Below are 10,454 nucleotides of genomic sequence, written 5' to 3' on the forward strand. Positions count from 1 at the left end.
ACAGCAAAACCTAATTGGGCAAAAAATTATGCAACTTTTGATATTTTGATAACTTAGATTTCAGCTTCCCGATTGTTCCCGATTTTGACGCATCTTACTCCGGAAGTTTTTCTTGTTCAAGATTGGCTTATGAAAAAGACAAGTCTTGGAGAATTAGGAGATTGTATAAAGTATTGCCCCTCTGTCATTTAAAGGGTTTTTCAGGCATAGGTATTTGATGATCTATGTACAGGTTAGGTCATCAATAGCTGATCGATGGAGGTCCAACACCCGGCGACCCCATCGAACAGCTGTTTTTTTATCCGGTCCAGACGTAAACACTTTGAACGGAGCTCTTCAGCGCAACTTTATTCAAAGTGTAGTGGCCGCTGCTGACCATTGTCGGCTACTCCAGCGTAGCTTCTATACGTTAGAATAAGACCTGAGCTGCAGTACCCAGCAACAGCCGGTAACAGCAGCTTCATTTAGCAGCTCCATTCAAAGCTTCTACATCAGGCCGCCACTAGAGCAAAAAGCAGCTAATGGCTGGGGGTGCTACATTTCAGACCTGCACCAATCTACTATTGATGCCCTATTCTGTACATAGGTCATCACATACTTTTAACTGAGCAACCCCTTTAATTTAATATGACTATAAAGAAACCAGCAACCATACCAATAATTTAAACTGGGTTCTCTTCCTTTGAATGACTTATCAAAATACGCCGCCATTCTAAAACTTGTTTCTTGAAACCCTTTCCATCTTTTAGAAGAGGACAATCTAACCTTTGAGAACGTTCTTCACTCCCTTGCTAGTTAATGTTCAACCATCTATGGAAATGAGTTGGGCTCCAGTATCTATAACTATATCATCGTATTCTTTAGACAACTTTACCCTTCTTCATCTCTCTCATTCTTTCAATCCTTGATCTTCTTCTTTAGACCTTGATGTGACAACTATACCCTTATTCAACCACTTGAGTCTTCAACTCATTGACCATCCTTTATAGACTTAAACTTGGCAACCAAATCCTTGTTTATTTCCTCAATCTCTGACTCTATGAACATCTTCTATACAACTTGACTTCGCAATTACATCCTTCTTTATAGGCTTCTAACTTTGATTTCTTGACTTATCAAAGTTGACTGATGGATGACCACATATCATAGCTGCCTAGCAACTACAAAACCTTACTTCTGTGCTCTACTGCAACCATCACCTATGGAAAAATTAAATTGGATTTCTCAAATCAACATAGTCATGAGTTTAGCATATTGGTTTGTCCAGACTTTCCTATGCTATGTTGTATATCTAAAGAACAGTCTCGTACCCCAAAACACATGACAATAGGTTTGTTAAGTCACATTTTGAAACATTAAATTTTTTACTTGTTCATCTATCTGCAATGAAGAAGGCCTTTTTGTTGGCTGTCCTAAGAACCGCCATCGTCTGTTGAACAACGTCTTGACATAGATACAGTAGCTTGGTAGATACTTCCCGTGCTTCAGATATGAAAACCTTAGCACACAGTCAAGTCAATTAAAGGTGCATAATAATAACCTCTATAAAAAAAATTACCTCGAGAAGACTACCCTTCTCTTCATCAGATTTTCGATAATTTAGTTTCAATTCCCCTATCTCCTATGTATATTGTCCCTTTTCCTTTGAGAGGACCACTTTCCAAGAAGATCAATTTTCCAAATTTTGGGAATTTGTCTCAAGGAGATTTTACTATTAGTATATTTGTAAAAATAGATTATTTCTGACAGAGTCAAAAATATCCACAAACAGGAAGTTTAATGGCTAGACCACCATCTTCTTAATCTAAGTAGTGCCACTGTAAATACTGCCTATAATTAAAAAAAATAATAATATATATTATGTCCATGAATTAATTCATCTTGAGAAATGCATGACTATAAATTGTCTTTAAGGCTCTGGAAGTCGTCCAAAATAAGTAAATATTCCCTTTAATATTTAGAATGTGCTTGATTACATTTCAACCCTATAAAAGTGTCGTCTGTATAATCCATCCGGATTACATGTCCAGTCTTTGAATTTCTTCTGTATATTCAGAATTGTGTATGATGTCTTCATAAATGCTACATCCAGCTTCTTTGGACTTGTAGTGCACGCTAAGCCTTGTAGAGTTCTGCATTGTATGTTCCATTTGTAATTAGTCCAATGTAAATTGTGCTACAAGAGATAGTTCGAAAACAAGGCCAAAAATATTTTCCTACATTTTTTTTCAGATGCGATTAGACATAAGACGTGTGTTTAGCTTTCGAAAGAAAGTTTTTAGCTTGCAAATCTTGCATTTTTTCTTTTTATTTGTGCTCTTCAAATGTCCTCCTCTAATCCAGTTTTCATCATCCTCATCATCTTCTTCGCTAGCCCATGGTCCCCATGCACCGCCGTTGAGTTCTGGATTACCCCTCGGGTCCTCATTAGGATACCGCACTGGAATTGCAGTACGATTATAAAAAGCCAAGCGTGTCAGTAATTCTTTCACCACATCTGGCTTCTGTGCAGACAGGTCATGACGTTCATAAGGATCTGCTGTGATGTTGAAGAGCCATACAGACTTACGAGCTCCGTCGGTATGACGTTCTAAATTCCACCAGGTTCCTGGGAAGTTGGTGAGGGTCTGAGGTGGAATCCAGTCACTATAACCGGGATCTCCTGTTATCAACTTAAAATCTTTGACTCTTATAGAGGCTTGAACAGCAGTATTCCACACGCCTTGACCTTCTTCCATGGACCCAGATTTGGCAAGGTTATACAAAGGGTCAATATTGTGCAGAATTTCAGTCCGAGGTGATTCCTTTCCTTCACTAATTGATGACCACATATCATAACCATCTAGTTCCTCTGTGTCTGAAATGTTTCCTCCTCCCAATTTTACCAGTGTTGGATACCAGTCTGTTATGTGCATTAACGTCCTGCTAGTCCTCCTTTTCTTTTTGATCAAGGGACTATGGACGAAACCCAAGCTTCTTATACCTCCCTCCCAATATGTTCCTTTGCGGCCCCTCAAAGGCCAATTACTTCCACCAGAGAATGTTTGACCTCCATTGTCCGATGAAAAAATTATAACACTGTTGTCATAGTAACCATACTTTTTCAATGCCCGGGTGATGTTTTTTACAGCTGCATCCATACAAGTTACCATGGCAGCATACTTGCGCCTTGCTACATTGCCCATATTCCTATATTGATATATATACTCCCGAGGGGACTGAAGGGGAGTATGCACCGCCTGGAAAGATATGTATATAAATACTGGCTGTTGTGGGTTATGAGCTGCCAAGATATGGCTTACACGTTGGGAGTAGAGAAGTGTGGAGTACTTGCCGGCAAGATCCCACGCTGCATTCTCACCCTCATGTAAATCAAAGCCACATACTCCTGGTCCATCACAGTTGTCATAAGTGTAATAGTCCACATTGCCGGTCAAAGAACCAAGAAAGGTGTCAAAGCCCCGTCTTGTTGGGAGGCATTCTTTTTTATAGAAACCCAGATGCCACTTTCCCACCATGTGTGTCGCATAACCAGCTTCTTGTAGTTTCTGAGGCAGTGTGACCTGATGAAGGGGCAAACAATTAGCTTGTCTTGGACGAATGATGGAGTGTTGTAAACCAGTATGGATCTGATACCTAGGAAATAAAAAGAAAAGGACAATGAGAATGTATACTTGGGAAGATTGACTGTACAGTAGCAGAACATACAGTAGTGGGTGAAGAAGGTCAATAGCATTGGTTAATGAGTTCATGAATCAAAAACGACAACTTATAGTAAGGTTTATTTCAACAAGCTGGATACAAATCTCAGAGATCTAATGAGAATAATGGACTACATCTCAGGTGGCTTAAATATGGGTTAAATATGGAAACCCACAAGAGCTTTGTCTGAACAACTGAGATATGTTATTAAATTAAAAGAATAATAGACATTTGTGTCCAACAATAAGGGGGTGTCCACTTTCCACAAAGTGGATTCCAAACTTTGTAAATTTCCTAAAATAACAATATCAGAAGGGATTCACTCACCCTTGGTACAGCTGCATCGGTCCCAATGTTTTGGCTGTAGAGGTGACATCACATAGCCAATCATTGAGTTTAGCGAATGAGCCAAGGTTGACAGCATGGGCCGCTGAGCTCAGTGTACAATCCGCAGAGCTCAGTGATTGGCTAGAGCAGTGACACACATTGTCTACATGACATCACAGCTACAACCAAACACTGAGACCAGAGTATCTGCAAGGAGTTGGCACTGGACCCAGAGAAGATGAGTACCTGCTGAATTTATTACTTTAGATATTTTACAATGTTTGGTGCCCATTTTCCTAAAAGTGGACAACCCCTTTAAGGATGGAGGTGTGGTATGATCAGATGCATCTTGGATGATACTGAGCTTTCTTATGCTTCAAGAAAGATTTTAGTGATGGTGTTCGTCTTGCATGGATGAATAAAAATGGTAATAAATTTGTAAGGCCTAGTTCTAGTAAGTTAGTGTAGTATTAGTGTAGGGAGTACAATTGGAGGAGAAAGGTTGAACTTGATGGACCTAAGTCTTTATACAACCTACGTTACTATGTTACTATGTTACCTGTTATCCATAGGAATGAATTGAACCCCAAAATAGATGTGACTCAATGCATCCATTAAGATGACAAACAACTTTTCCAAACTTTTGGTTGTTACAGTGTTCTTGACATCCATAGAATGGATTTTTCAGTACAAAGAAAAAGAAAAGAAGCAGCAATACAAATAAAAGGTTTCTAGGTTGGTAAAATAATAATTCCCCAGACTATGAAGTTCTTACTGTTTTTAATAACATTGATTATTGATTTAAAGTCATCTTTGACCTTTTACGTTTCTTTTTGAGCATAATTCCTTTTTCCTCAGCTTTACGAGTCCCTCATTGAGTACAGCGTTGACCTCTTTTCTGCTGTATGATACAATCTAGGGCTTTGCAGCTGTCGATCTGGAACAGCTGGAGAGCTGGAAGTTGTCTATTCCTGGTGGAAAGTAATATATTATTTACAGTAATGATTTACTGATATAATTTGTAGCCTCGTAGACCATCTGAATAAGCTATGGGGTCTGGGTTTAGGCAAAATCCAAAAATCTTATCATTGACCACAAAAGTGGGAATGTGTTCTAGAGTTCTAGAGTCGTTCTGGGTCAGTAGGGACTGCTATATTTAAGTTTAGCCCCCATGTGCTGATGCTCCTCATTCTGGCTGCTGCTGCCCAAAGAAATAGGAGGCAAACATTGATAAGTGATGTCATCAGCCCTGGATAGTCCTATCCACAGCAATGGTTTGTACAATCAGGTGATGTTATCAATAGCCATAACATCACCGATGGAGCATCCAGCCACTGGTGCAATATTAAATAAGAAAACATGTAGGGCATACCTAAAGTATGTCCTACTAAGCATTGTCACTGAACTGCCATAGTTTCCTTGATGGTTCAAACTGCCAGATTTCTCCAATACATACATACTATTTTATGTGATCTATCCCTCCTCTGATGATTTTTTCTCCTATTGTTTTTCTACCCAATATTATACTGTATACTTTTTTCAACCATTATATAATACAAAATAATCCAGCGTTGGTCAAGTCCTACTTAGTACAGATTAAGGAAGTGGTACTGAATTAAGTAATTATAGAATGTAGTCTCCATACATTTTCATTATTGTGTCTTCAGAGACACAGATGTGTGTAATTAAGAGATAACAATTGTTCATGTAGCAAAAAGTGACAACTAGACATGTTTTGTAGTGCTTATTTTGGATCAGACAATGGGGTCAGAATGGGAGAAGTCTAACGGCTCCCATACACATTAGACTAAAGTTGGCCAAACCTGCCAATATTGGCAGACTCGGTCTCGAGTTCAGTGTGTATGGGACCTTGGAAGGAGCTGGCATTTCTGAATTTGGATTGCAAATCCTTTCTTGATGAGATAATCCACCACCAGAGGAGTCTGGCAGTGTTTCTCATAGCGAACACTGGAGCCGAGCTAAGTGCTCAAGTCTCCGATGGAGTTAGGGAAAATAGCCTTCGGGCCACTCAGCATTTGGTCGACAACTATCAATTGTTTATGAGGGTCTAAGACAGACAGCCTGTGTTAAGGTACCCATGCACTTTGGTCCAAGATGATGAGATTGACACATTACACCAATTATTAAGGTTTAATGCGTAATCCTTAAAGGGTTATTACAAAAAAATGAAGTTATCCCCTATACCTAACATAGGGGATAACTTACTGATCCGCAGGAATCCGCATGATAGGCCTTTGCTCCATCCATTGTCTCTGGGACTGATAAGTACAGCGCTCGACTATTTCCAGCAGTCCCATAGACAATGGATGAAGTGGCGGTAGAGCATGCGCACCTCCGATCCATTCAGAATTCCAGAGCTCCAATCTCAGGATTGTAGGGCGTCCCAGCAATTGGACCCTGATTGATTCCATGGATAGAGGATGACTTGATGTTTTGAGAATAACCATTTAACAACAAGCATTGGTTTCAGCCAACCAAACACTATCCATTATCATTTAGAAAATATTTGGCAATGTTTAAATTTTGCAATTGAATTCGAGAGTCAGACTAAAGCTCTTTTGTCCACAATCTTTCTTTGAAAGAACACTCACAAAAAGATTGTTCATCCTTTGTTCCGTGTTAATGAAAAACTATGGCCAGTTTGAATGACAACACACAATATAACGCATGTGAATGAGTCTGCAAAGCAACCACCAGAAAATCGCTCCTTCATCAGTTTTTAACTAACTAACATCCTACATCTATCTAAGGTGGATGGCCAATTTTAAAGTGTCCATATACATTGGACTAATGTTGGTGAAACTGGATGATTTTAACCATTACGAATGTTTGTTGGGTGAAGTTCAACTAGGAATGACAATTTTAGCCCACTGATAACACAATCATCTGAAAAGAGGTCTTCCATGTTTGAAGTTTTTGCCTGATGAAAGATCTTTCATTCGTGAACGCTTTTTTTTTAAGAACATTGTCAGAAGTTCATCCTTCACTCAGTGTGATTGAAAATGTATGACTATTTAAAAATGTGTAAGACCGCATCATGAAACGATTGTCCACCAATGGTTGTTCAACCATCAACCTAATTTTGTCTCATACTTATGCCAATCTTCATTCATCAAAGATATGGCATTGATATTTTGTTGAATACTGAATCCGAGTAATGAGAGCATTTTTAGCTGAAGAACAAAGATCTATTTTACTGTGGAGAAATTAGAAGTTAAATCAGATATATATTGTAAATCTAATTCAATGAGGCGATACGTTGGGTGTTGGAATTGGAACTGTTCTTGCTAAAAGAAAGATCATTTGACTTTGATTGGGACCATTTGTAAGTAACCTTCATTGATCCATTGGAAATTACTGAACTAATAAAGGGCAGCGAAAAGATAAATTATGTGATAGAATTAGGGAAAATATATATTCTTGTACCGTGTTAGCCAGTAGATAGAAAAATATTTAGATTTGAGAGTCCTCAGTGGTTGATACCTTTTAATGGCTAACTGTAAAGATGGTAACAAATTGCAAGCTATGCCTGATGAAGAGACCTGAGTAGTCTCGAAAGCTTTCAATTTGTTACCATCTTTTCAGTTAGCCATTAAAAGGTATCAACCACTGAGGACTCTCAAATCTAAATATTTGTGATAGAATTACAACTATAGTTTTTTGAACTAGAGATGTCACATGTGGTCTACATGCTAGTAGAAAGTCCAAGTGACCTCACGGAACCTCTATTGATCCAGTGTGGAGGAAACCAACCAAATCATTGAATTAATAAAGGGAAATGAGAAGATTAACTATGTGATAGAGTAATAGTGTTTGGCACTACATGCGATCCATTTGTCTTATAGGGTCCTGAGGTTTAGTAGTAACATAAAACACCAAGATGACAAATACAAGAAGTTTGTAGAAATAATATGTTAAAAGAGAGTTTATGCTATTCTTAGGGATAATTTACTGTAAAATGACAATAAAACAAAGTTGTCCAAACTGTCCAAGTTCTGATGACTTAGCCAGAGAGGACATCCCTTTTACTCTATGACCCAGCTTTCTAAATGTTAATTCTTCCATGTACAAGGACAAATATCTTAGTTTTCCACCATAACCTTGTTTGCGAGTCTTTTCATCACCCAACGTTCAGCTCTCAGGTAAGCACATCCTATCATTCCTAGAACCAGGAAGTTAATCCCACGGGGACATCTACATACGCAGCAGAAACTCTATACCTGAAGGCAAAATGGTCCTTGTGAACACCAAGAACACAGAATCTATATTTTTAAAAATGTTTAACCATTTAACCCATTCAGAGCACATTTAGTGAAACTGAAAAGATTACTGTGTGCAAAAGCTTGAGCATTTCTACACCCAGTCTTTACATTCCTCTGTCCTTCATCAAAAGAGTTAATATCAAACTGGAAGAGGGCCAACACAGTTCCTTTCTTGGCAAGAGCTGCTGGCTACACAAGTGATCTCTTGTTTACATATTCAGTAACTTTAGTCCCTCAGCAAATGACCCTCTAGGAAGTCTACTTCTGGATTTGCCAACTGAATTTTCACGAGACCCATGCATCATTTACATGGTGGCATAGGACTAGTAAAGTTTTTGAAAGTTTCAAACTTTTGGAAGAATAGAATAATCATTATAAATAATTAATTTACAGAAGTGCCTGCAGATATCACACTTTATGCATGAAACGGTTAATAACGATTATTTCCTAGATGATAACATTTTCTTACCTGCCAGTGATAAGTTGACTACGAGAGGGAGTACAGATAGGTTGGACATAATAGTTCTCCAGCTTGACCCCTTCAGCAGCTAACCTGTCTAGAGTCGGAGTTTGTATATCTGATCCATGGTACCCGATGTCATGGTAGCCTTGGTCATCCGTCAAGATAAATATAATATGTGGAGGTCTTAATGAAGCTGATGCATGAAATTTAGATGGTTCATCACCAGGACTGTCCCCAAGTACTGTAGGCTTCATCCAGTCCCAAGACATGTAACCAAAACTTAAGAGGCTGACCAAAGAAAATCCTGTTAGGGTTTGAACAGCCATAACCGGGCTCCAACAATCACGGCTAGAAATAGAAATATCAAAGTCTAACAGCAAAATCTATAATAAACAGCTGACAAGTCCAAAACGGATAATCCAGTGTTCTTCAGCGTCCATTTAGTTCATATTGATACCGTGAATTGTTATTCTATAGTTCTTGCTGAATGAAAACAGTTCAGTTTTCTCAAAGAAGTCATAGAGAAGTCACATGCAAAGATGTTCTGTGCTCGGAAGAACTTTTTGGATTGATGCCATCAACACGTGTCCAAGAGAAGTTCCTTACCTGAGGAATTCTGCAATCATTCACGTGCACAACGTGGCCACAACTAGAGCCAAATTTGTACCCATGTCACGTATGCAGTCTCTTTCCGTTCCTCGAAAGCGAAGATATTCTCACTGCACATGGGCTTTATGTTTTTGATTTTTCAGGGATCCTATGAAATCTGATTATGTTAGTCTAGTAACTACAAGCTGATCTTGAAGTCTAAAGTGGCTTTTTTTTTAATCCTAGATCTTGAGAATTCTATTTTGGAAGCTCCAGTCGATCTTACTTCTGTATCCTCCGGCTTCTCCACTATTGTAAAACTTTTTTTTTTTTATTTCATGATTCAAGCAGAGCTGCCAAATGTATGGGATGAATTTGTGTCTTGAGCCAAGCAGGACTTTGGATGAATTCCCCAGAGTTATCTGAATACTCACAAGCAGCCAGGGGAGGTAGACTCTCTTAAGACAGCAGCGAGAAAGGTGTCCAAGCAAATAAGTAGTAGTTGGAGCATCTGTTTGGATGTGGCAGGCACTGGCAGGTTTAAGGAGAGCTTCGCTCGGGATGCTGATCCCTCCCAGTTCCTCTACTCCAAAAGACAAGCTTAAAAAAAGTCAGCCTGGGACACTGCAGGGTCCTAGTGTGCCTCCTTTTTTTCCTATTTCTCGAGCATACGCAAAAAAAAAAAGTATGCAGATATGATCCAGTCTTACATACTTTAGGCAAATGTTCAAGATCACTAATGTCTTATTTTACAAGGTCAAGTAGTTATTGCCCAACCATAGGGAGTTACTATAAGTCATTGCTTTACCATAGGAAGTTTCTACATGTAATTTATGACACTTTTAAAGGCATCTGCTCTTTTATTGAGTCTCGTGCTGACATCCGGACAAGTGACATCTGCTAAGATGGACAGTCCTGACTAATTGAGGACACTTCCTATATTTAGTCTATGGGGATACAAGGAAACAGTTTTCATCTCCCTACATCTGGGTCACATTTTATTTCATTAACTGGAGTTATTCGCCGTAACTTTTTGTGCCACATTTCAGCCTGGCAGAGTTTTTCATACAGGAAACCGACAAGACACAACA

The 10,454-nt window shown here is 38.8% G+C and overlaps 1 protein-coding gene across 1 annotated transcript; it reads right to left on the bottom strand.

Annotated features, from left to right (window-relative positions):
* Nucleotides 1–753: 753 nt before the first annotated feature.
* ARSI (arylsulfatase family member I) lies at nucleotides 754–9,962 on the bottom strand. The gene is made up of 2 exons (XM_073649792.1): nucleotides 8,782–9,962; nucleotides 754–3,636 (listed from the first exon to the last, which is right to left on the bottom strand). Exons 1-2 carry the CDS (start codon nucleotides 9,099–9,101, stop codon nucleotides 2,229–2,231), a joined length of 1,728 nt encoding a protein of 575 aa, XP_073505893.1. The 5' UTR covers nucleotides 9,102–9,962; the 3' UTR covers nucleotides 754–2,228.
* Nucleotides 9,963–10,454: the final 492 nt, after the last annotated feature.

The sequence above is a fragment of the Phyllobates terribilis genome, unplaced genomic scaffold, assembly GCF_046119375.1.
Source record: "Phyllobates terribilis strain yellow unplaced genomic scaffold, ASM4611937v1 Scaffold_10__3_contigs__length_209671492, whole genome shotgun sequence".
Lineage (NCBI taxonomy): Eukaryota > Metazoa > Chordata > Amphibia > Anura > Dendrobatidae > Phyllobates > Phyllobates terribilis.